This window comes from Rhipicephalus sanguineus, chromosome 4 (assembly GCF_013339695.2).
Source record: "Rhipicephalus sanguineus isolate Rsan-2018 chromosome 4, BIME_Rsan_1.4, whole genome shotgun sequence".
Taxonomy (NCBI): Eukaryota; Metazoa; Arthropoda; class Arachnida; order Ixodida; family Ixodidae; genus Rhipicephalus; species Rhipicephalus sanguineus.
In genome coordinates, this window is record NC_051179.1 from 182,007,371 (window position 1) to 182,034,846 (window position 27,476).

At 46.3% G+C, this 27,476-nt stretch overlaps 1 protein-coding gene across 1 annotated transcript in view; it reads left to right on the forward strand.

The window, feature by feature from the left end:
* LOC125758360 (neprilysin-1-like) overlaps positions 1-27,476 on the forward strand; it is a 130,950-nt gene that overhangs the window by 11,889 nt on the left and 91,585 nt on the right. The window contains exon 3 of the mRNA XM_049415438.1: positions 9,697-9,777. Coding sequence (XP_049271395.1) covers positions 9,697-9,777 — 81 coding nt within the window. The remainder of the gene's footprint in view (positions 1-9,696; positions 9,778-27,476) is intronic.

Below are 27,476 nucleotides of genomic sequence, written 5' to 3' on the forward strand. Positions count from 1 at the left end.
ACCACGTCGATGTAAACAAATGAGTCCCAGTCATACCATGTTCTCTGCCACGTGAGGTTCTGGAAGTATTTCACAATGATCCAACCGCCGGTCATCTAGGCTATCATAAAACTTACGACGAAATACGAAGCCGCTGCTCCTGGCCTGGCCTCTCCTAAGCCGTTGACACGTATGTCGCCTCCTGTGTCCATTGCCAACGGCGAAAGCGACCCACGACTGCTCCTGCTGGCTTAATGCAACCACTTCCTTGTCCCGCCTTGGCTTTTGAAGTCGTCGGAATAGACTTCTACGGCCCTCTTTCTACAACATCGAATGGGAATCGTTGGATTGTCACGGCCGTTGACGATCTGACACACTACGCGGAAAGAGTCTCTCTACAATCTGCGACTGCCACTGAGGTTGCCGATTTCTTTGTGCGCAACATCTTTTTACCCCATTGAGCCCCACGCATTCTCCTCAGCGATCACGGCAAAGTCTTTCTCTCTTCTATTGTTGACCAAGTTTTGCGTGCCTCCAACAACATTCACAAGACTAACCTCTTGTTACCATCCGCAGACCAACAAATTGACAGAACGCTTTTGTCGGACCCATTCGGACATGATTGCAATGGACATCCACCCCGACCACACAAACTGGGATTCAATCCTGCCCTTCTTGGCATTCGCTTTCCAATACGGCTATGCAACGCAGTGCCAGCTTTTATACATATTTCTTCGTCCATGGCCGCTCCCTGAGTTTTGCTCTGGACGTCTGCTCCTTTCGGCACCTGCACCCTCAACAGCTCCTTTCTCTCAACAATTCTTGTCTCGCCTCGCACACTGCCGTCACCTGGACCGCGTTAATGCCGGCCTGTCTCAGGAAACTCGAAAGTCTCACTACAACTCGTCTCTCCGTGTTGTGACTTTTTCCCCTGCAGACGAAGTTCTTCACTGGACTCCTCTGTGCGTTGCCGGTTTATGCGACAATTTCACCAGTCGTTTTATTGGACCGTACACGGTCGTCGAAAAGACATCCCCTGTTAATTACCGCGTCTCCCCTTTTAGCACTCCATCTGATCACCGGTGCCGTGGGACAGAGATAATGCATGTTTCTCGTTTAAAGCCTTATATCCGACGCATTTCACAATAATCTCTGGCGGTCAGGCGGCCAGGCGGCCGCTTCCACCGCGCGAGGGAATTAGTGTGAGCGCGACAAGTAAAAGACTCTTCATCCTCTTTGCATATCATCATCACTTGTACATCTTCGTCATCTCTACGTATCTTCATCGATGTGATTTCGGCTCGAGAATGACTGAATAAAGATTCATGCAAAAAATGATCATCACGAGATGACGTCACCTTATGACACAATCTTCACGTCACTCAACGACGTCATCACATGATATCGTCGCTTGGTCAAAGGTGGGCCATCACGGAGGCAGTGCAAAACCAAGTGAGGCGCATAAATATCTCGGAGTGAGGCGGGGCAGGATGAATAAACCGACTGACAAGAATAAGATGGCATTGGCCTTCTAGTCACCTTAGGCGAACGCATAAGGGATTACGTGAATCTTTATGCACTTGGTGATGCCATCTTTGCGCGGAATTGACCGTATGATTTGTAGAAATGTATGTTATATAGTTCAACTTCCACAAAGGTCTAATCATAACCATGGGCGTTCGTCGTAGCGTTGGAGTCAGTCTCAGAGTGTTTGAGCGCCTCAGAATGTGTAAGCGGGCTGCTGTTCGCTATGTTTTCGATCTGTTAGGTCGCTGCGGATGCGAATCCGTGGCGCCGACGCCACAGGGGGCCGTCGGGAGTAGTGGCAGGAGAGCTGTGGCGGGTTTCCCTGAATTATTGCCTGGAGAGCTTGCGTCGAGGAAGCGAACCACCGCAGCGAATTCTCAGGACGGTCAGATGGGTGCCACGGTCCAGATCATGTGGCCGCAGCGACAGACGAGCAGAAGTGGTGCCCGAAGAGAGATATTGGGTTACGTCCGTCGGCAGTTACGGTCAACGCGGGCGGTCCTGCCGAAAGAGAGTGTCGCGCGAATTCTTTGTCTCCATGCTGAGAACAAGGAGAGGGGGAAGGTACACTGTTTGTGTGATTGTTTATCGACGGAGCGAGAGTGCGTGGTTCGAAGACGGGACTGAGAGAGTTTGCTGGGCGCGACCCGGACGGATGGTCGTCATGGATAAACGCTGCCTTCAACCAGACACTGGCTCTTCCTTCGCGTTGCCAGCCAGCACTCGGATCGTCGAGGGGCTGTCGGTACCATACCTTACCATAACCATCCCTTACTGATGGAAATGTGCCATCAGGTGCCAACGTCGGCGTATCCACGTTAAAAGGTGCTACAGCTGCCAAACACCGGCAGTAATTGTGCAAACTCTCATATCAATGTACAGTAAGCTACGTATGTGTAGAGTCTGAAGACACGTCTCACTTTCTTGTTATGCCGATTCCTACGACGGAGGGATCAACGACCTTTTTTTTTCATGTTTCCGCACGTGCGTGCTCGCTGCACCCTCAATATTGATGCAAATACTATTCGGAGGTACACGGAAGCGCATCTGAAAACTTGATAATGTACCCTACAGCAGTGCAGACATAATCTGCAATCAGCAAACAATCGCCCATGATAATGCATTGTATAACTCGTAGTACGAGAGTTTGTACAGAAATGCGCATAACGGTCTCAACTCATTGATGGAAACTTTTAGCTTAGCGTCCGCAGCAGCCCCAGGGTGGCTGGCCTTTAGTGGAAATGGCTGCAGCCTACGTCCGCAGAGCTGCTGCAGATGCGCAACTAAAGCTCTAAAGTTTGTGCCTATCAAAGCAGTACACTGACCTTTAACAGGCTCACGCTGTCCATGTCCACAGCTCTATGAACATCGCCCCCTCCAAGCGTCATATCCAGCACAGAGCCTCCGCGTAACAATACGGCGCGACCGCAACCAAAGATGCGCCCGTTTTCTCTAGCGAAAATTGCAACACAGGCAACAGACCCGGAGATACAGGCAAGACAGAAAGGAGGTGCCCTCGCCACCGTCGCGCCGGCGGTGAGTTGCGGCGCCACGGCCCGCAGCGTATACGAATGGCGTCGATAGCTAGCCACGCAATGTATACGCCGTATCCGACAGCGTGTTCAACACGGAAGCCAGTTGAAACGCGCTTCACTATGTAAGAATGGCAGACTGGGCTTGTTGGTTTAACATAATTGAAGTTTTAAGGCGCAAATAAGACACGGACGAAGAATAGGAACACACACACGGAGCGCCATGCGTGTGTGTTCCTATTCTTCGTCCGTGTCTTATTCGCGCCTTAAAACTTCAAATATGCGCTTCACTAGAGTCAATTGGTTCATGTAGAATAGCTGAATCGTTTTTTATTCTACCTTAGGTAACATTCCAATAGTGCCAGAAACACAGGATTTGATTCTTATTCTTCTTCTGCCCCAACTTTCCCATAAAAGCAGGTTTAGTAGCCGTGTTCGTCCCTTAAATGGTCTCACAAGTTTTGTACCAGGGCCGCCATAGCCTTTCCGTATCAAATCCAGATCACCTAAAGTAATATCGGGAACCTTGTTGTTATGGCGCTTGTCAAACACTCGCTTAAGCGCCTCCCTATATCTTTGGTTCTCTGCAGTCTTCTTGGCTTCCTTAAGGTGAAGCTTTCCCTTGATCAGAGTTTCCATTTGAACATCGTCGCCGAAAATAGCTCAGGAAGAACAGGAACACGAGAAGACGACACACAACACAGGCTCTTCCCTTGATACCCAGTGCGTCATGTACAGGCAAATACGCCGGCTCGCTGAAGACGGCATCTAAAGACTGCATCCCGAAGGACTTCTATGGGATCTATTGTGATGCAACACTAGTGCTTGTACGCAACATTTCCACTCTCCTGGGAATCTAGGGTACATACTTATCAATGGGTTCATGTCTTGCATAAACCGTTCTGCGAGCACATTGGCAGACGGATGGCATGGGGCTGTAAACATTAGAGTGATGCTCTTTTCCTGTGCCTACTTGGCAGGTTTCTGGCTCCTGAACGCAGACCCGTCGTCAGACACTACTCATTTCAGTCATTTAATTGAACACGTCTCTATTCAACAGCGCTATGAAAGTTTGTGCAATCTCCATTCATGTCGTGGCAGCTACGATCTTTAAGCATTCGTCATGCACACTAAGAAAGACTGTTTTCCTCACACTTTCGCCTTTTCTTTAGCTCGGCGAAGACAACAAGGACTTTGTCAAATGGAGCATTTGCAGGAAGTGGAAATGCCATAGTGTCCGTTTCCTGCTTTTATTTGGCCTTGTTGAGTTGACACCCATGGCAGGAGCTGATAGAATCACCAACAACCTTCTTCATTCCTGGCAATGTAAATTTTCTTCTTAATTTGTAGTAGGTTCACCAAAACCCGTCGTGTCATCCTGAATGTTGGCTGTCGTGGTGCAGCTTAAGAACCTTTCGTACAAACGTAACTAGAACACGAAAAGTTCCTCCTATGGCTATCGATTTCTCTGTACATTCCCAGATTTTGAGAAAGTTAAAGTGGATGCTTGGGCGTGTTGGTACAACAAAGCGGAAAGAAAACAGCGCAAAAAAGAACGACGCACAAGAAAAATGAAGACACAAAGAACAGCGCTGGATTACAACAAATGTTTATTCGTCAACAATACGCAATATATACATGCGCACTACAAAGCTAAAAGAAAGGAGGTACATAGAAATGATAAAGAAAGATAAACTATGAGCATCATCACAGCAAACCACGCACATTGCGCGTACAACCATCTGTGTAATAATAAGTTTCTTCCTTTTGCTCGTGCTGTTTCTTTTTTCGCTTGAGCAAATTCACACTTTCGCCATTCCCGCAGCCACTGATTACTGGATACCGAGAAAGCGCATAGCATCTGCTCATTCCTGTCCGCTTCTGTATGCGACATCAAAGTCAAAATGCTCAATTGATCTGCTCAGCGGGCAATTCTCCGTTTTCATCGAGAAATGTTCAGCAAATGGTTAAGCGCCTGATGATCAGTGAATAGTCTGTATTTTGTACCTTCGATGTAAGAGCGAAAATACCTCATTGCTAGCACAACAGCCAATGCCTCCTTTGCTGGACTGTACTTCAGTTGTGCCTTCGTAAATGTCTATGAAAAGTCGCCAATAACGTGTGCTCCTATTTATATGCTAGTTGCACGTTTCCGCTGATACACAACAGCACCTGCGCCGAAGGTGGAAGCATATGCTGCGAGGTAAATGGAAGAGTGAAATACGGCAGCGTTAGCACGAGGTCTGATGATATGCCTGATACTAAGTCGATGTAGGCCTTTTCACATTCATCAGTTCAAATGAAATCTGTGTTCTGTTGAAGCAAGATATTTATGCGTTTTGCTCCTGCCGCAAAGCCCATTATGAAGTTTCAAAATTGTCCGGCAGGCCCAAGGAAAACCCTGAGTGCGTGTACATTATCTGGCTTCTTCATCTGTCGTACACTTTCCACAAACTATTCCTTAGTACACTTGTTGAATCCGCCCAGGATGCGTCCAAGAAGTGTAATTTTTGTGTTGATGAACTAAGTCTTTAATATTTACTAGTGCCATCAAAACAGAAGTCCAATGTCACAGCGTGTGAACCGTCATCTTTAGAACAGACTAGGATATCAGCAACATTGAAGTTACAAAATACTCCCAGACAGGGTTTCAAACGCCACTCATCACGTTTTTGAAACCAGGCAGCACCGTTCTTCTATCCGAAAGGTAAGCGATTGTGCTCATATACGTCAAAGAAAGTGTACAAAGGCCGTGTTCATTTTAATTCATCTTTGAGCGGTACCTGCCAAAATCCTTTGCATTGGTCCATTCGGGAATAGACTTTGCAACCTGGTGTTTTTTCAGTTATTCCGTCGATCCGTGGCATTGGCAAATGAAGTAGGTCGATTTGGTGGCTAAGGATTCGGTAGTTCAGTACATAGCCTCAGAGATCCATCTTTTTTTAGGACCCAGCGTATTCGGTGAGGTGAACATGGACACCGATGGCCGTATTCTGCTAACATCCAACATAATTTGAATCTCGACTTTCATCCAAAGTTTTTTTTCTAACGGGACACGTTGTAAGGCTTCATTCCAACCGGTATGACATCTTTGAGCTTGAAAGGAACCGAAAATTTTGTCCTTGCTGGTGTATTGTTGCCTAAGGAGATAAGTTGGGGGAATTTGTGATGGACGCCGTCTTCACATAAAACAAGGCGATCCGCGATGCTCAAGGAAGCGCACGTCTCTTTAGCCACAGTCACTTCATCATTACAGTAAATGTTTAACTTTGGTGTCTTCATATCAGGTCTAGAAAGTAAAACGTAGTGGTCACTCGCTTTAACCACGAGAGCATGGACGTTAGCATTCTGGCCTAGACAAGAGACGCTTGCTTTCACCCATTCATCACAAATTTGTCTCATCCCATCAAAACTTTTAATTGTACAGGCCTCCCTGGAATAATTTTTTACACCTAGGGGTGCCACATTTATCAGAGACGCGGATGCACTACTATCCACTAGTAGGTCAACATCTTCACCATTAGACTTTAGTTTGATGTAAAGAAGGTTAAGAGCCGTTAGAAAAGCAGTATCAAATTTTGGCGTCAGGTGTAACTGGGTATCCTCTTCTGCTGTCATTTTTTTGTTTCCGCTGCTCCTGGATGCGAAAAGCGATATGACGTGGGTCGTCATTAATGACCTCGGAAATCATACTGACCGCTCGGTTTCGACCATGCCAGTTGTCAAGGTCGCGTGACCTCGGCAGTACTTTCTAGAGATGATAATTTGCCTGGCGCAGGTTATGTGTATTCGAATCAATTGAGAGATTTCTAAAAGAACCTAGAAGTTCCTCTTCAGGTTTGAGCGATTTCACTTGCGCCTGTCTCTGGAGCTTCTTAGGAAGGCAATGAATGATGAGTGGAACAACCGCACAGTCCGGAAGTTCCATGCTTGCCATTTGAAGGACCCACCTGTCCTCATTAAAAAAGATTTAGGAGTTTTCCTGGTCGATACTTGTAAAAAATGGCTTGGTCCCACCATTCGACTGGTTGTTCGTCGAAAGCTGCCAGGAAGCTGCTTTTCGCCTAGTCGGATGTGTCCGTCTCGTGTCTAGCATAGTGGAGCTCGTACCACTTCTCAACAGTCCAATATGAAACGACCGCATGTTGCTGATGCGCTCAGTGCACTCTTGCCACGAGTTGTCCTCACATGCTTGCTCGTGAAACTTGATCCAAGTCTCCGGACTTGAGCTTTCACCGACGAACGAATCCGGCCTTACAGTCTCCTTGTTGGGTCCTTGCTCTGCTTGGATGGCCGCAAGAAGATTCTCCGCGTATTGCTGCAGTCGCTGTCAGTACTGCTGCTGATGCTGGAACATTTCCAAGAGGCATGAGTCAACTGAACAGTCATCTCTGCTTGGCGAAACCCTTGACGACGTTTTCAGAAGTGGCAGCATGATATATTCTTGAAATTCGGAGTACCCCAGCGTCAGCTTGACTGATATTTGTTGGTCTAGCTCCTCCAGCGTCTTCCGGGCTTTTCTAGCGACGAATTCGCGCAATTCGGAAATCGTGATGCTTTCAGGCAGCTCATACTTGATGTCATACTTGGTGTCCACCTCGGACGTGGAAAATACAGCTTGACACTTGAACTTCAGAATATCATCAGAATTATCCACATAGTTGCGGTATCGCTCCTGTCATAGACTGCGCTAGTGTAACATTGCAATACTGATAGCAGCAGAAGATTTTATTATTATTCTTATTCTGCCCCATGATTTCCGTAAAAGCAGTTTTTGTTGCCTTTTGGTCACTTCACCCTTTGAAAGGGGTCTAAAGGATAACCGGAGTAAGGCTGCAGCAACTCTCTTTTGACTATTTTTTTTTCTTTGAGAGCAAAGAGCCTGCATGACCCGATACCGGCACACCGCTAGACACAGATGTATCGGGTTCTAAAATGCTTTGTAATTAATGATTAGAAAGATTAGCTGTGTCTGTAGTATCCGTAATCATTATATTGTCATGTGTATTTTTGCAACCTCTTCATTGTCATCTTTGAAACGACGGCGGAATTTTCGACTACCACCTTTAAAGAGACCAACAAGAGTTTCTGAAAAACAACGTTCTCGTGGTACTCTAATCTTCCCTAGTAAAGTATGCCTACGTGCTAAGAGCTCAGAAGACGAAGCTTTCTCTTCTTTACAAAGCCTCTAACTCTTTTTCGTTTTGTCTGGATAATTTTCTTAGTAACCAAGTGGTTCAATGCACACTTATGTGTTCGTATAACACCAGCATAATCATTCGCACAAACATCGACAACATTGCGAAACGTACTTCAGGAGGCATGCATACTTGTGATTCGACGATCAGGATTAGTATCGATATAGTGAAATATGGTAGTATTTATGTGCCTCAGAAAATGTTTAAAGAAAAAGAATGTTTTAGGCCGACCATGTCTAATACCACGTAAGTTCCAAGAAAGTCATACTAAATCACGATCCAAAATTACTGTCTGTACCGAAATATGCGCGCCATGAAATATCTCGCTGTTAAGCACTAGGTCCAGCATCGCATTACCTCGCGTGCGTTCAATAATAGTCTGCTGTCTCTGTCTATTTAGACACACAAAACATCAACTCTTAAGTACAAATTGCGCCAGAACAAGGATACTTCACACGTTCCCAATTGATTGAAGGGAGATTACAATCTTCAATTAAATAATGTTCGTACCTCGCAAGACTGCACGTAATCTTGCTGTTTATCCATGAACGACTGGTCGGCATCAGTTTATCGATATACGGCGTGCAATAAAAAATTAATTTCGCCGGCAGAGACGTTAAGCAGCAGGCGTTCGTGCTATGTGATTTCATGGCGAACGGATCCCAACGGATTGTTTCGTGAAAACAGCCACGCCGTTTGTGTGGAGCCTTCTGAATTCAACATTGCTAGTTTGTGCAAGAAATCTGGGAGTTTCATCCTAGTTAAGCGTAATTAAGGGAATTTATGTGCATCGATATGGCAGGAAGAAAGACACGCACCTCGCTTTACATTGCGAATATTATTGCGCTCACAAACTTAATTGCGTGAGGATCAATGCAGAAATACATAAAAAAATGTACCTTTTGCCGAAAGGAATCACCCTGAATGTAAAATATCATACAAGGTAAAACATCAGGCAATTTGGCTTACTGCCGCCCGTTCCATTATGTTTTCATTGTTTCTTTAACGTGAAATTTTGCTTGCAATGCGTTTAATCTGCTTGAAATTACTGGCTCATTGTCAGAAAAGTTGTTCTTGTAAGATTTGGAATGTTGCTTTCAAATGGCAAATCAGTCATGCGGAATCCCTCCACGTGGAGGAAAGGTTACTGAAGAGCAATTTTTTTCATCCGCTCTTTGTGACACAAAGCTATGAAAAAAATTCGTATGGGTTTATGTGTTTATTTCAGGAAATTATTGCGTGTCTCCCTGTAGGTGTGTGTTGGAAAAAGGGGGGATGCCAGGTTAACTTATATAAACAATTTGTTTGCTTTTATTTTTAACATTCAGCACAGCCGGTTAGGCGCTGCAGTTGAGCTGCTTCCCGCAAATAACATTGAACCGCCGTCTCTTGCACCACTGATTGTTGTTGTTACATTGGATGTCGTGAACACTGTGCCGACCATTTGTCACTGCTTGTAGGCTGTGCCAGCTCCAGTGTCCAATCCGACGAAGACATTCCGAACGATATCCCTGGAGTCACTTGAGACTGCCCTGCCATTGGTACGTTTTTCTTTCCGCCGCCTAACTTTGGTTTTTAGGGGATTGCATAAATTATCACGTTCTTGTCACGGTGATTAGTATTGTGACCTGCATCCTATATTAGAGATTGAACTTTTTCTCGTAAGAGATTGTACTGTGCAAAACAAAGAATGCACACAGTACGCAGTCATAATTCGTGGGAAAGTGGTGTGAAATGGACAATGCCTACTTAAAAACGCATTTCGGCCAAAGAACTGCGTTGCAGAAGAAAGTTCTCTCTGAACTCCGCCGTAGTTGTCTAAACGGTGGTAAGCACAGGGTTAGTAGCTCAAATAGTGAAACCCGCTGATACGTTTTTCACGGAATCGTAAAGAAAAAAAAAATGCAGGAGCCGAATCGCAATAGCCCAGGAAAGGAAAAAAAAAAAGATATTAGAGTAGTTGCGAGAAACGCACAATTTTATTAGAAAACTTTCGTTTGAAGAAACTGTGCTGCGTCGCCTGGCGTATTTTCTCGCATCCGATCATTGCGAGGCGTCTCTCAAGCACTGGCAGTGCCATGTCGCTTTCCGCGTTGTTAATGTAAGAGCGAAAATACCTCATTACTAGCACAACAGTCAATGCCTCCTTCTTTGCTGGGCTATAATTCAGCTGTGCCTTCGTAAATGTCTATGAAAAGTCGCCAATAACGTGTGCTCCTATTTTCTGCTACTTGCAACGAAGCTACCTAACTTTAATATATTTTGTGCAATTCATAACGAAAGTTGGCCAAAACAGCAGAGCGGATGAGCGCTCCACTCCACCTCTCCGTCATTATTGATTTCCTGTGCTTCGAAAAGATTTTTTGGCGGCAAAACAAATTGCGGATCTCTTCTTTCCACTCATCAGGCAATTATAAATAAAATTTTGAAATAAAGAGGTCGACCAGCCATCGTTTGATTTACGTGGAATCACCCAGGAGAGGGCGTCTTCCTAACGTCCCGAGTATTACGAGAAAAGTCTTCACTGATGGAGAAACCTGAGCCCTTGAGCTTCGAACAGTGTCTGAGGATTGAAAATTTGTCTCGATGATCGAGTAGTTTTAGAATAATGGGTCTGGGGAAACAATGGAAACATCAGACGACAATTTAAAACAAAAACTTTTTTCATATTTTGTTAAACTTTGTCCACTTATTCTCCTTCACATTAGCTTTCACAATCATTAAAACATATTGCATAACTTCGTTGCATGAATAGTTACGGCCCCTCCAATGAGACCCTTAGGCAAGGCTCAGCGCACCATGCTGGTCTGAAAATCCGATGCTTGCATGCTTAAGAAATAAACTTCTTAATATAATTTTTATATTAAGTGGACAAAGTTTAAGAAATATAAAAATGGGGATTTTTTTAATTGTCGTCAGAAGTTTCCATTGTTTGGTGTTTTCTTGAATTTAGCCCGGTTGTATCTCTTTACTGAAGAGATATATAAATGTAAGCTTCGGCAGCTTATTAGATAAATATGCGAAGAACGTAACGCGGAATTTTCGTCGCTCTGCTACAAGGCTTCTTTGTGATAAAGACCTTCAAAATAAAGAAAATAACGTTTTCTGGGCCAAATTTGAGGTTTTTTATGAAATCATCTACACTAATAATATATTAATATCTGGGGTTTAACGTCCCAAAACCACGATATGATTGAGAGACGCCGTAGTGGAGGGCTCCGGAAATTTCGACCACCTGGGGTTCTTTAACGTGCACCTAAATCTAAGTACACGGGCCTCAAACATTTTCGCCTCCATCGAAAATGCAGCCGCCGCGGCCGGGATTCGATCCCGCGACCTTCGGGTCAGCAGTCGAGCGCCATAACCACTAGACCACCGTGGCGGGGCAAAATCATCTACACTACACATAAAAAGTAAAAATGCCTGAGCAGAATCAAAATCATGCATATATTTAGTTAAAGAAATTTCAGCTACATGACGTTAATATAATTTGTGCAGTTCATAACGAAAGTTGGCCATGAGCGGATGAGCGCTCCACTCCACCTCTCCGTCATTATTGATTTCCTGTGCTTCGAAAAAAATTTTGGCGGCAAAACAAATTGTGGATCTCTTCTTTCCACTCATCAGGCAATAATACATAAAATTTTGATATAAATTTAAGAGGTCGACGAGCCATCATTTCTTCGATTTACGTGGAATCACCCAGGAGAGGGTGTGACACTTTTCTTCAAGAAGGAATTACGCTACTCTGTCTTACCGAGCAACCCTGGCATTAAAGCGGTGTGGTGCAAATTGCAGCTGCGAAAGGGCTTTGTATTCGTTGAAGTTATTTACAGACCACCTAAAATGGGGCAAGTTATCTGGAACTTCTTCTGGATTATATGCACGATGACGTGACGGCTCGTATGATCATCATGGCTGGGGATCTCAATCTGCCTCAAACAGCATGCTCATCCAAAAAAAGTCCGAAGTGCTGGAAATGACGTCATATTAGATATGATGTTCAATTTTAACCTCGCACAACTGGTGCGCGTCCCCACATGTGTGCAGGGCGGATCCAGCTCTATTCCAGATACTGTGCTCGTTAGTGACCTAACGAGCACAACATCTGCTACCTAAGTTCAATATATTTTGTGCAATTCATAACGAAAGTTGGCCAAGACAGCAGAGCGGATGAGCGCTCCACTCGACCTCTCCTTCATTACTGATTTCCTGCGCTTGGAAAAAGTTTTGGCGGCAAGAACAAATTGCGGATCTCTTCTTTCCACTCATCAGGCAATAATATATAAAATCTTGAAATAAATTTAAGAGGTCGACCAGCCATCATATGTTCGATTTTACGTGAATCACCCTCCTCTAGTTTCTCCATCTTTGCGCACAATCACATAACCTGGCGGCGTGACCTCATGGTCGAAGATGTCCGGGTGCAGTCATGTTTCCGTGACAGCAACTATGTCAGGTTTAATTTCTAGAGGGAGAGCGTCGAATTATTAGATACTTTATTTACAAGACTACACGCGTTCATATTCAATGGGGTTACTTCTGTAGACTTCGAGCGACTTTTTTCTACCGCAACTTCGTTTTTTTTGCATGCAATTATGTCTTCGCGTTGGCTATCCCAAGCAAAACGCTGACCGTTGATTCGCACTTTATCGTGCACCAGTGACACCCTTTCTTGCCTGTCCCGGTGTTTTTTCGTTCGATCTCACAGTTTCTTCCTAACGTCCCGAGTATTGCGAGAAAAGTCTTCACTGATGGAGAAACCTGAGCCCTTCAGCTTCGAACAATGTCTGAGGATTGAAATTTTGTCTCGATGATCGAGTAGCTTTAGAATAATGGGTCTGGGTCTAGAAGTATCAGTTGGCTTCTTTTTCCTAGAGCGTGGATTATTTGGATTCCCTTGGGTTTTATCTATAGCACACCATCTAAGATCGTCTTTCCGACCAACTCGACAAGCATGTCTGGTGATTCATTTTGTTGTTCTTCAGCACCGCAAATGACAAGGTTGGACCGACGGCTCCGGTTTTCTAGATCATCCCCTTTCTTTTGCATAGCCATGAGGTTTTTTAAAGTTAGATATTCGTTTATTGCACTCCGTGATCTGTTTTTCAATGCCAGTTATCTATTCAAGTTTTTTTGTTAGTGGCGTTAAGTCTGGTGTTTGTTACAGATTTTTCTTTCTTAATATATTGAATGTTTCTTGCAGTTTGCTTTAGCTGTTTGGCTATGGCATTTAGTGTAGGGCCTGGGTTCAACTCAACATCTCCGCTCAACAGTAGCAACAAGCGCAAGGAAACAATCAGTTTACAAGAGGCTTCACGAATAGACCGTGGGCCCGGCAGCAGCATTAAGCAGACATCATTACTGCGAAATGACGTCAGAGCACGGCGGTAGTGTGGTAGTGTATGCAGGAGCACAGACGTAGGTTAGACTATTACTGGGCAAAGCACGCCTTGCCATTCTCTCCTCAATTGACGCCGCTTTGAACAGTGCATATCGAGTAGAAGTGTCTTTTATGTGCTTGTTGAGACCATCTTTAAGCGGGATTCAGCGTATGCTGCATCCCGGTATATGCTTCAGCTACCACCAGCGTTAAGTCATGATGATAGGCGTTAGTCGTCGGAATGGAGATGGGCCACTAGGCGTCAACGTGGGTGCATACGCGTCAAACGGTGGTATAGCTAGCTAACAAACACCAATAGACATTGTACAAACTCTCATATATCAATGCACAATAAACAATCAACCACTTTTGTGAAGACACGTTTCACTTGTGTGTTATATCGATCCCTAGGATGGAGGGATCAGGCATGTTTTTTTAGCACGCAAGTACGTCATAGACGCCATATTTAAATGAAAAATACAGACCTCAGAGATCGTGTTTCTGGTGGCGTGACTTCAATATGCATCATAGACGTCGTCCTCGCCATTTTTGACGGTCAGTTCGATCGTCAAGCCATCAAACTTATCACGCGAAGCAACTAGAGAAGTCATCATGGCCGCCTGGGCCATCTCGGAGGGCCAGTTCACAAAGTGCGATGCAAAAATGGTCCCACAGTTGTGACGTAACAGCGGGGTTCCCAATGCATTTGATCCTATTGGAGCTACAACAGGGCCTGTCGAAAATGACGTAATAGCCAGGAAAACGCAGCACCCGGGAACGTTACAGCCGGGTTCTACTGTAACGGCCTTCTTTCAAGATTATGATGTTGTGCTTTGTGGCTGTGTTTGCTTCGTTACTTAACACGAGGGGACTTATAAGTGGAGATGATCACGCGGGGGATCTCGCACATACTCTGTGCGCATGGTAGCTGTTACCGCCGTAGTCGCCACTCGCGCTGCCATTCAGCTTTCTTAGTGACTCCCGCTACGGCGACATCGTAGCACTAAGTGAACACACCTGCTTTGCACCACAGTGCTCCGTAGACTGAGCGACCCGCGCCATCACTTGAGCAAGCTTGCTTTAGCGGGCACGCCACCGTTGTGTTTTCAAATTGGTCATATACAGGGTGTTCAAAATTATGCTTTATGGTTTTCTTGAAATTCTGCACTGGGACGTGCGTGAAAACCACCTTGGCAGGTAAGATTTCATCCAGGGGAACACAAAGTGAGACAATAATTATCGCTGTCAGCAGCCGAATTGACTAAGATTGAATGATGAACTTGTAAATGAGTGCAGCAAGCGGGCATGTTCATATTGAAAAGTTGGAAAGAGTCGCGTTTCTACACAGTTCCACTTGGAAAAATTCTTCTAGCATGTCTGTGCCCCGAGATGTCCAGCTGCAAAGTTTATTTTCGGTTTGCATAATTACGCGCAAAGCTCCTCCCTGATGTGCTGCGGCAGTTCCGAGCGGCGTTACTTGTGGCGACGACTCGAAGGTACAGCCAAAGATGAGAACGGTTGTCCTTTTGCTACCGGGTGAAGATAGCAAGGAACGACTGCTCGTCACATCGCGGACGAACTTTGCGCCAGTGCTCACTGGCTTGCATGCGTAATCATGCAAACCGCAATTACACTTTGCAGCGGGATATCTCGAGGCGCAGACATACAAGAAGAATTCTCCCAAGTGTAACTGCGTAGAAACGCGACTGCCCCCAAGTTTTCATAACAAACATGCCCCGTTGTTGCACTTATTAAAAAGTTCATTATTCAACCATAGTTAAATGGGCGGCTGGTAGCGATAATTATTGCCTCACTTTGTGTCCCCCTGGTTACATGACTTATCTGCAAATGTGGCTTTCGCGTTTTTCTCAATGCTGAACTTTAACAAACATATAAAGTTTTATTTTCAACACCCGGTATATCAGCGTTCGCAAGCGTGGTCGCTTAGCCCAGTGGGTACGACACTCGTCTTCAGAGCATGAACACTTATCTTGAAAATTCACCACTTCCAACCTTTTTCCATAGCTGGCTTTAGATTACGAACGTATGGCGTTAAGGACAGAATATTGCTCCGATTTTGTCATGGAAGTAAAATAAATTGCTTTTGCTTTCCAATCGCGAATACGATTTACAAGCGCATTCATGATGTTAAAATAGTTCGTGAGATTACCAGGCTCAGGATCCTCACTGATGCTGAAACTATCGCTCTAGTCTGCAAATGACTTTGTATGCGAGTTATGTATTCGCGCCACATGTAAGCGTAAGACAATTCAGAACTCTCAATAGCCACCACAGCAGCCGCCTTCAACAGGAAACGTATGACAGCCGGTAATCGAAAACTGTGTCATTCTAACGCATGACTGGAAGAAGGATTTTTTCCAGACGCTCGTTTGCATGTTCGGAACAACTAAACGAATCGAACAAACAACTAGGCTTGGAGTAGCACCAATGCACTGTTCCTGAGCAGATTGCGAATATTTTCTCTAAGGAGTGCGTTCAGCGCTCCCATACACGATGCGTCGTGAATAGCTCCTAGGCGTGCAGTATCTGTATCACAGTCATTAAAGCGGGCAATAACGTTATGTTTCCTGATGGGAAGAAAATCACTACAGTCTTTATACGGTAAACTAGACTTGCTGCGCACCCAGCAGGAAAAAGAGGAGGGAGACAGGAAAGAGCGCAGTTACGCGGGCCGGCTTTTCCATTCCTCGTACTAGTGTAGCGCCGCTCAGTTTGAGCATGAAGGAAAGAGGCAACAGCGGAGAAGGAAACACAGGGAACAGGATGAGCTTCCATATTGCTAGCGAACATGCACAAAAGACGACATAGAAAGAGACAGGACAACCGCTTTCTATGTCGTCCTTTGTGCGTGTTCTCTAGCAATATGGAAGCATATAATCAATGCCAACTAGCCCAGCCTAATGCATTAACAGGATGTGCGCTAAACTTCCAACGTTTGTTTATTGCACGACCCTACAGCACATTATATGGCTCACCTCACAGCCCACGTGACGCCGCGACCTGACCAAAAAAAACAACTAAACATGTGGCGCAGCACAGGTGACGAGAAACCGCCGTTTACGCATAAAGCCACATTAACAATTCTACATTCGCACTTCACTGCACACGCTCAAGAAGATCGATCTCTTTTTCAGATAAGGCTATAGATGGCGTACTCACCCACAGCTTCACACATTTTGCAATAGCATTCGCCTCAGTGATCTCACGTGTCAACTGATTACGATTGCGGCCCAAAATAACACAACGGTCAAACAATGGAGTGCATGCACACTTACAATGCATAGCCAGGAAACTGCCTGAGGAAACCTTGTTTTTTTCATTGAACAATGCTCGCGCAGGCGGTCATTGATACACCTACCCGTCTGTCCTATGTAAACCGCATCACACGACAGAGGAAACATATACACGACAGCTGGGAACATTCAGCAAACTTAGTCACATGCCTCTTTCCACAGGCGGGTTGCGACTCCTTTTTAGAATTCGTGAGCTTGCATAGTCGACTAAGTTTCTCAGGCGCACAGAACACTACGCGCACATTTTCTCTCGGGGCTTTCTTCAAATGGTGTGATACTTTGGGCACATACGGTATGACGCTGGTTTTTCCAGCATCGGGCACACCATACTACTGCGGTCGTCCTCGCTTACGTGAACCATGCAACAAGAACTCAGCCACTGACACCTGCAGCAACACTGGATAGCCTGCCATGGATAATCTCTTGCTTTGTCCTGCGAAACTAGCGGCCATAGTGTGATGGCATGACTTCATCAAGGCATTCCTAAGGCATAGCCTGGCAACCACTCGTTTAATTAGCTTTGAATGCGCTGAATTGTACTACAGGGTAGGCTTTTCTGACCGCGGTTCATAGCACCAGCAAGTATGTCCTACTGAGCAAAACAGACGAAGGTCAAGAAACCGGATAGTACCTTCTTGCGGTATTTCATACGTAACGTCAAGGGGAAGCAGACACTCCTTAATGGTTGGGAAACGTTCTGCAACCTGACGTTCAACGTCACTTGAAGCACCCTCAATAAAAGGACAAGAAATCGTCAACATAACGAAAAGCTTTGGGGGCTGTCGTCTGAGTGAGTTTATCGGACAGAATGACATCGCGTCGGGATAAAAAAAGATCGCTGAGTATGGGTGCAATGCACGATCCTATACACACCCCCGTTTTTTGTAGATAAACGCCATCATCCCTTTTAATGAATGTTGTCACGAGATAAAAGTTTAAAAGCTCCAAGAAATGGCTGCTAGATATAAATGCATCATTCTGGAACCTGATGGCACCATATTCATCAATAGACTGTTCCAATACTTCTAGCAGGTTTTTGTGAGGAATGCAGTAAAAAAGATCCTTGATGTCAATGGGAAAAGCTTGGTAACCTTTGTCAGCGTTAGTTCCTAAAAAAATGATTATTTCGTCCGAGTTCCTTATCATGAAGGGTCGTTAGTTGGCAAACACTTAAGCTTGGCTTGTAAAAAACATTGCTACTGGCTTCTGCCAGGAGTCGTATTCTGACACAATTACCCTTAGGGGAACGCCAACCTTGTGGGATTTTGCACTACATTGAACAAACAGGTGGCTCCTTTTGCTGTTTGCTAAGGACTTCTGTAGTTTCTCAAGTTTGAACTTCTTGCAGAGCATAATAGCTGAGGACTTTACTTTGCTCAGTGACACATCGCCCCGCCACGGTGGTCTAGTGGTTATGGCACTCGGCTGCTGACCCGAAGGTCGCGGGATCGAATCCCGGCCGCGGCGGCTGCATTTTCGATGGAGGCGAAAATGTTCGAGGCCCGTGTACTTAGGTTTAGGTGCACGTTAAAGAACCCCAGGTGGTCAAAATTTCCGGAGCCCTCCACTACGGCGTCTCTCATAATCATATCGTGGTTTTGGGACGTTAAACCCCAGATATTATTATTATTATTGCTCAGTGACACATCAAAACGGTCAGGAGATTTTCTGCCCCTATCTCCCGATCATCTTACATTGGTGGTATTGCTTATGGTACAATTACTGACAAGTCCTTTAGAAGTGCGCTGTGCTTTTCGAACCGTACGTTTAACTAGGCTAGTACGTGGTCCATGAACGGAATGAACAGGGTTCTGCGAAAATATTGTTCCGCGCTTTCGAATGCATTGCTCCCAATGTTTTGCTTCCGGACACCGGCTCGACGGCTGGTGATCTCCACATTCAGTTTTTCTGCCAATGCCTGCACTTGTGCAAATATTTTTCAGAAAGAAGCATTCGCGTTCTTGCGGTCATTTGCAGTTGTCTGCTGTACTGCTTCTATGTCGTCAAGGGCAGCGCTCATGTCGATACTCCTCGTCTGCAGCTTCTTTGACAATGGAAAAGTCAGTGCTAACACGCGCTCCGCCACATGCAGGCTTACAAGGAACGCCGATGACAAGAGTGCCAACATTCGACTGTTTGACTGCACTGGACTTTCTCCATTTCCGTTAAACTTAATCTCCTCTAGTGCTGCGATCAACGGCTCATAGAGGCTCACAAATAAAGGCACTGCTTCTCGACCCAGTGCGTTTCGCAAAAGGCGCTGCCTTGTAGGCTCAGGACAGCTCAAGCTTATCATTTTTCGCAAAACGTGTGAGCGGCTAGAAAACTGACGTCGCCTTTAGAGTCCCAAAACAGTTTCGGATGTCTGTGATGGAGCATGCCGCACACAAAACTAGATTAAGGGAGTGACTGCCGCAGTGATTGTAGAGTGCGGCTGGATATTTCTCACGAATAGCAGCTTGAACACCATTCGTTTTGGCGGCCATCGAGCTTGCACTATCGTAGGCCTGACCACGGAGATGCTGCATGTTAATTCCCATGTGTATAAGGAACCTTATGATGGTGTCGGCGAGGGCTCGGCCACTTTGGTCGTGAATTGGCACAAAGCCTAAGAACATTTCTTCTATTTCTTTCGCATCCTTATTAAGGCACCTTGCACAAAGAGTGAGCTGATCTATACCAGCAATATCCGTCGTTTCATCAGCAAGTACACAGAAGCAGCCTGCAGCGTTTACTTTTGCGACTAGGCTTTCCTTGATGATTGCAGCAGAGAGTTCCATAATCTGGTTTTGTACATCTGGACCTAAATACGAGACATTATTTCGGAAACTTTCCCAATGCTTTTTTAGATCTGTGTCGCCACAATCCGCTAGCATGCGAAGCAGCAGATTTTGATTGCTCGCATATCAGGCTACTTGCGCACAAAGATTCTGCCCTCTGAAGTCCAGACCAACTGATAATCTTTTTCTCTTGCTTTTCGCTTCGCCATCCAGAGTAGTTAGTTGTTTGCTGCAGTCAAGTTGTCAAAGAATTTCACTCCCGGAAGCCTGTTCATTAGTTGCTGTCGTTTCGCGAACCATTTCGCCCTTACTGCTCTCGATGCAAATCTGAGAATAGCGACTGGACGCTTGCCCTCTTTGGTCGGGATGCGGTGCAGCCCTCCAATGTCATCCACAGATAGTTCAGGGATCTTAAGACAGCGCGCTTTTTAACACGAAAGTGTTTTATGCCGGGGTCCACCACGGCTCCACTGACGCATTTCCGTCACGGATATGACGTTGTAAAATATAAAGACTAGCATATGGCAAAGAAAAAGACTGGAAGAAAAAGTTCCGTCACCTGCAATCGAACTCGCGACCTCTCGATCCCCAGCGCGCAGCGCAAAACGACTCCGCCACAAACGGCACGTGCTTCGTCATCCTAACGACGTGCTATTTATATACACCATTTGCCAGATTCGGTACTCAGAGATCAGAGTACATCAGCGTGTTTTCGTTATCACTAGCGAGATGGCGCGAAGGGCTCGAAGAGCGCGCTTTAAATGTCGTCGCCCCCCCGTTGAGATGAGCGTGTGTCTCTACAGGGCGTAGTCGCTCCTGCGCGCGCGCTTATCTTGTACGTCTTGCGCTCTCACCGAAGGTTTGCGTTCAAGTTACAGAGAGCACGAAGGTCATTTCGCTCACCGGAGCGGCCGCTTTTGCGAAAGGAGCGCGCTGCTCACAAATAAATAAGTTACAACTTTGACAGTTCGGGCTCATCCTGTATATACTTGTACGTTCGTTTCGTGCGTCCTCCTTTGTATTTGACCAGCGCGCTTTAACTGTCGAGCTGTGACAGTTAGTTCGCGCTCATCCTGTGTATGTTCGTTCCGTGCGTCCTTTTGCTTGAGCAACGCGTTGGAAGTTTCGATCTGCTTTCCGTTCTTCGCGTGACATTACAACTTGTTGCGATAACATTGATTCCTTCGCCCTCGGGGCGAAACAATGCACAGCAAACGCTAAACTACGTCTGTGAAGACACGTTTTACTTTCATGTTATACCGATTCCTATGATAGAGGGATCAACCGTGTTTTTTATTAACTTCTTCAAAGAGGCTTTCATTCTCGCGAAAAGTAATGCCATGAATTTCGATATTCTGTCGTCTACTGTACTGCTACAACTCGCTCACTTGTCGTTTCAACACCGTAATTTGCGTAACTTCCGGCGACTTCTCTACTGCTTCGACTCGGCGACGCAAATCATAAATGTCCTTGTCTTGCCGAATGAGAGTATCTTTTAGTTCATCATAGGTATCAGACAAGTGCTGAACAGATGTTTCCATGTGGTGCACAGCATCCTGCAAGCCCATTAATCTGTCTAATTTTGTCTCTAGCACAGAGATTTGCGACAGCTTCTTGCTGATTTCTGCCAGCTGTGCCTGCAATGGGCCAGACGCAGTTAGTGTCTCACCCTTGCAGGCACCGCATTTTTGGGTTTTTCTAGTTGGCGTCTTTCATAGACCGAAAAGAGCGTTCACTGATTCCACTGCATTTTCCAACATGAATAACCATGATACATCCAGCACATATCACTACTAGATATTTTTCTTCAAACTGTACCTGGCAAGACGAACATCTACCGACAGCAGGCATAGCCACGAAGCGTCCAGAAGGCGAAACCCATACAAGTACAATAGCTTGAAGGGCAGCAGCAGCAGTGAGACAACAAAATTAAAGCTATGCTATATTATTGAGTAATAAAAAGATATCACAAACCTGCAATGAATACAGGATGCGATTAGAGCACGATGTGTTGATCCGTGTCACCGCTCTGCTGCCGCCCACAAAGTGACGATAGCTGGTCTCTGGTTGACGCTTTTAAGGGCTGGCTACGACGCCAATCTATACACGTGTCTGTCCTTCGAGCTTCACAATCAGCGCAAGAACGGACAAGGGACAAGAAAGGGAAAAAAGACGAGCGCTGCTTCTTAATCTCAAGCTCAAACTTTGCTTCAAACTGCCCTTCAAGGCTTGACCGCGGTGACAGCTGTCGGCGCTCGTTGTAACGATATCTTGGACGGTTGTTCCTTCACGGCTGGATTCTGCAATGAATACAGGATGCGCTTAGAGCACGATGTGTTCATCCGTGTCACCGCTACTGCTGCCGCCCACAAAGCGATATCCGCTTTTCGGAGACTCCAGCCGCCGAGTCAAAATAAGCCGGTGCGCGAGTGCCAATTAAGACCACGTTGAATGACCCGGATTACCGAAGCTAGAGTGACATCGAATACCGAAGCCTTAAACGTGAGAGGCCTAAAGCCCCTGAGAGGGCGGATAGGTGTTGCCATTTAGCGGGGCCGAGATGTACCAGGCAAGCACAAAATTGTTCTTGTGGAAACATAGTGCATTTTACTTCTGGTGTAAATGCCTTGCAGAGGCGTAATTAGGAATAAGTTGCCTTTTTTTAATACTTGTTTCACTCACAAACACTAGGCGAAAACAAACGTGTCCGTGATTGTGGTTGCACGAAGTGTGACAAGATGTCGGCACCATCGTTCGGTAACCCCGTATTCCTTCACCCCTTCGGTATATCGGGAGCACGGTGTAAGAATATACTCAGGTGCTGACACTCTTCCACGAACACATGGAAAACTGCAATCCACGCGCGGCCAGATAATGTTCGGGTTCTTATCAATTGACTTGCAGTTTCATCGGCGCCTCATTGGAGGGCGCTACGAAAAGTGGAGCAGTCGTCTCCATAGCAACGCGCATGCTGCTGACAATGTGCCTTTTGCTGCATGTGCAGCCGCGCTGTTTTGAAGCCAGGCATTTTTGTTCGTTGGCGTTTTGTACACGGTAGTTTTATGCTCTTGTATCGACGAAAGCGGCAACGGACTTCTGAGAGGCGTTTGCAATGGGTAGGACGTGCTTCGTACTGAACTGCCGTTCTGGCTATCGGACTTGCGCGGAGAGTGTCCCTCTCTTCAAAGCACCGTCAGACAGGAATAGTCTGAAGCAGTGGAACAGACTCGGCTGCGTCTGAAACTTTTGACTGCCGAAGTATAGGCACACCACAGGGAGCCATACTTTTTAATGTAGGCCCCATAAAGCTAACATGAGGGCTGAACAATCTGAAAGGCAGCTCTTCATGAAGGTGATGTAACTTTATGGGGAAAGGGTGGGTCTTATGCGGAAAAATAAAACGAGTGCTAGTGTATCGATGTACTGAGGGCCCGACCATAACTGCCTGAATTTATTTTTTTCTCGATAAAACTTCTTTTTTCTCCTAGTCTGCGAGTTGACTGGGGTGCAGTTTATTGCTTCAGTAAGAGTCGTATTGACTGTTTATTTCAATGATTTTTTTGTTACTGCCGTAGCAACAACTTTGATCAACGTTCGTGATTCTTTTTAGCAGAAGATCGAAAAAGAGCGAAAGGTCGGCGCGCGGGCGGCGGAGAGTGTCGTCTGCTAGAGAGCGTCGTCTGCTTGGCGCGCTGTGTGGCTTAGCGGTACTGCGCCGTATAGTGCCTCGATGTCCTCCATCGAGGCACTCTACTGCGCCTCTTGGCGCAGAGCCTCCAAGCGGCGTCGAGGGGCGAAACCCAGAAAGTAACGGGAGAGTATTTCGGCCGCGCGTTAAAAAAGTCACGTGGTACACAGAGCTGCTCCGCGCGCGGCGGTCGCGGTTGCCTAGACGACGAAGACGCGGCCGCGGCGGCACTCCGACCGTCGTTGGGTCGGTTGGGTTCTGCGGCAGTGCCATGTTTCCTTTGGTATTACAAAGTATTCAGTGGGCATTGCGATGAAGCAGTGACTGCATGAGCTGCACGTCACAGCGCACAAATGCAACATTCAAGGGTAAAATTTAGCACAGCTTCACTGACTTGGCGTCGCGAAGACTGATGAAACTGCGGAGCTGGTGCCTTTTCCTTGGCTTTGGGGTGCGTTTTTTACTAAGTACTATTTTAGCTGTCGATACAGCGATGATAATATGACGCCGCTAAACGGTCCGTGAGCTCCTGCTTTGGCCACTCGCAAGTCAGGATCGGATTCCCTTCGTTGCTGGGCGGCCGACGTCTCGCTTCCCGACGAGTTTTGTCGTGCAGTTGCGGCGACACGCCTCTCTCACTCGAAACTCGGGGTCGGCCCGTCATCGTTGGGCCCATATGCTCTAGCGAATTCCCATCATATTTCCAGCCGCGCCGCTTCTTCTCCCGAAGACAGAACCTTGTTCGTACTCGCCATACTCGTCGCCGAACGTCGTAATGCTCTGCGCCGACAGTGCACGCTTTTGTACTGCTTTGTTCACTCAGAATTTATACTTGCAGCAACAACGAAATGAAACAATGTTAGTGCTGTAAATCAAGGTGTGCGGCCTAGAGGTAGGGGGCACTCTTGTAAGCTCAGTGCGAGCAGTCCGGCCGCATTAGAATTAACACCACAATTAAAGCACGATATGCAACACGTACGAACTGACGGTCGGATGTCAACAAGCATGCACGCTAGCAATAAACAAACATAATGATGTGCGTCTATCCTGGCCTCTCCTAACTCCATCGCACAGTAGTCAGGGAACACCAAGCCCAGCTTTTTACTCTGCCGAAATAACATAACACTACCGCAGAAGGGGAGCGCATACTATCGATACGACGGCCGGAGCCACCGCGTCTACGCGTATCCGTCTCCCCGGTCTCGCTCGCCTGGCAACGGCCAGACCCCCGCCAGAGAGCCGCACCGGCCGCACTTTTTTAACGAGCGGCTGAAATACTCTCCCGAAAGTAACAGGAGAGGGCACGGTGGTGCTCACGCGGCACCACCGTGGTTCGGCTACTCGCGGGTGCTCTCCGCCTCGAGCCATTAGATGGCGCTACGCTCAACGGACCCATGACCGAACATTATCTGGCCTTTTTGGCGCGCGCAGTGTCAACACCTGAACATTCTTACACCGTGATCGGGATGCCGTTCATGCTAAAAAACCTCTATTTCGATTTTGCCGCAGCGGTGATTGAATCTTATCTAAATAAATGAAGTTTGAATGTAGTTATTATTATCATTTAGTAGCTTGCGATTTAGCGCCAAATTCAATTGGGATGCACCAGCAAGCCAAATAGGGCGAGTCGAAGGTATTCAGATGACGAGCGCGCGACCTTCTTCCTGTTGCGCAACCCGCCACATGATCAAAACGGCAATCGTTGCGTTCTGATTGACGCAGGTTTGCCCATTCAACTATTTTTGCACCACTTATTCTAAGTAAGACTGTTTTTGCTTACATGTACACATAAAATAGACAAGAATAAAGGGAGCAGAGTTTGAATGTTTTATTGCCTAAACGTACCATTCATACAGTAAAAACACTACTTGAATATTTTACGTTTTTAGTCGCATACAAAAGTCGCATCCTGGTATGCCGTGCAAGCGTAGAAAAACAAAACGAGCAGCATGCACATCGTACCATTCGTTCGCCGGGATCCGAACGAATTTTATGGCGGTGTGGCGTGATGAATTTCGATACCATTCAGCACAGCACGATTTGTGATGACGGCGCGAATCCATTCATGCGTCTCTTTCGCTGGAGCTTGCAAGGGTTTCGCTGAAACAAACTTAACCGTGGTAAAGGGGGCGATCGGAGATCTGGGCCCGAATTCACAAAGCTTTCTCTTGCCTACGCAATTTCTTAGCCAAGAATTCTCGTATCTCGAGGGATTACGATAGCAATGGTACGAATTTAACTTACCAGCCACTTTTGAGGGCAAGGAGGCAACGCGAAAGCCGATCAAACGATAAGGAAAGAAAGAAGTGCGCGCAGGTGACAGAGGGGCAGCACGCGAAGCGTCTAGCATCGAGGGTATACGGTGATAGCCAATGTATTTTCGCTGCATCTCAGCTTCCAGTTCCGGGCGTCTGCTACAGCTCTTACGCGTTGCCGCGTTGCCGCAGACGTCCTGGGGTCTTGCGCGAAGCCCAGTGCTCGTGTTTCATCGATGACCATAGGTAACAAAAATCTAGTTGCTCGATGGCGTTAATAATCCGTGCGCTATCCCGTCAAGTGCAGGCGAACAACGCTCCAGACGCACTGCATCTTTAAACCGCGCGTAAATTGAAACATTGAAGGTTTGAAGATGTGACCGAAGCGTCTCCCCCTGTTTACCACAACCAGTTTAGTTACATTTTCATGAAGCTGCGCTGCCACTAAACTAACTAGGCATGTTCGAGCACGGTATGGTGGCTGCCATTAGGGTGTTTTGTAGCTAGACGTAAAATGCTGCATTTCTTACGAAGATCTCAGTACAAGACATAGGAGCGGCTTTTGAGCCTACAGAGAACTGTACAGAAATACAAAGCAGCAGTAAGAAAGGTATCATAGCGTAATGCCGCAGGTCCGATTCACCGCAGCATTTTGACAAGGCTGGAATGAGAGAGCAACCGTATACGCTTAGATATGTGCACGCGTAAAACAAGGAAGATTCGTCGGGAGGTTTCTACGTGCTAATGCTTTTCAGAAAACACGGCGCAGTCACTTCGTCCTTGCGGAGTTTGCGTGAGCAAACATAAAAGAAGCGGTGTTGTCTCGGCCTGAAGTGACATGACTATACACATGCGCCTGGATTCACAGGACGCGCGTGCTGGGCGTTCGCATGATTAATAAGAAGAAAAAAAAAAAGAGACGGCGTTCGCGTTACTTACCAACGTCTATGGGAGCGAAAGCCATACAAAAGCGAGCGAACATGTGATTGCGCTTATATATGAGAATCGAAGCAAATTAAGTGAGTAGTGATTTGTTTAGTGAATGTTTATTTAAATGACGATAACCGAAACAAACTGAACATTCCCTTAGTGAAAGTGACATTAGTGGCAGTCAATTAGCGATAGTTTATTAGTGATGTCGCACTCGATACAAAGTGCACGGTAATATAGCCCCATTTGATGGCTTTAACCTTCGAGTCACCTTAGGCGAATGCATTAGGATCCCGAGTTTTCTCTTCTTTTTTTGATCGACTTTCACCGGACGTCTTGAATTACGTGTCTTTCGAGGGAAAGATAACATATATACAATGAAGTAAGTGTTACAGTGGCCAGCTCTCTTCTGAAACACTGCAGCGGTGGTCGAGTCGTTACAGCGTCCGACTACAATGCGGGATGTACTGGGTTCGATTCGCAGTGTCGCCAAGCACCCACGTATTTTTTTTAATGGAAAAATGGATAGCACGGCCTGAGGTTATGTGTTGCGAGCACTCTTTTCTTGAGAAGGTGGCCTTTCCGCTCTCTTCTTTCACGCCCCTTTATACCCAAATGCGCTGCGCCGTGCTTCCTCACGGATCATAGAAATAAGAGTATCTTTTTTTTGCTCTAACCACTACTATCGCAAGGGTGCCCAGTCCCGAAACCCAATTATCATACCTGGGCATTACTTTTCACGACTCTGGCTATTCGACCGCCGGTCAGACATCGCGGTGTTTTCAAGAACATCAGGAGACACGCGGCGGCCAAAATGGTTGCGGCCAAGATGACTGCCATTGTCGGGACACGTTTGCGTGCTAGTTGGGTTGGATTGATTACAAGCAACT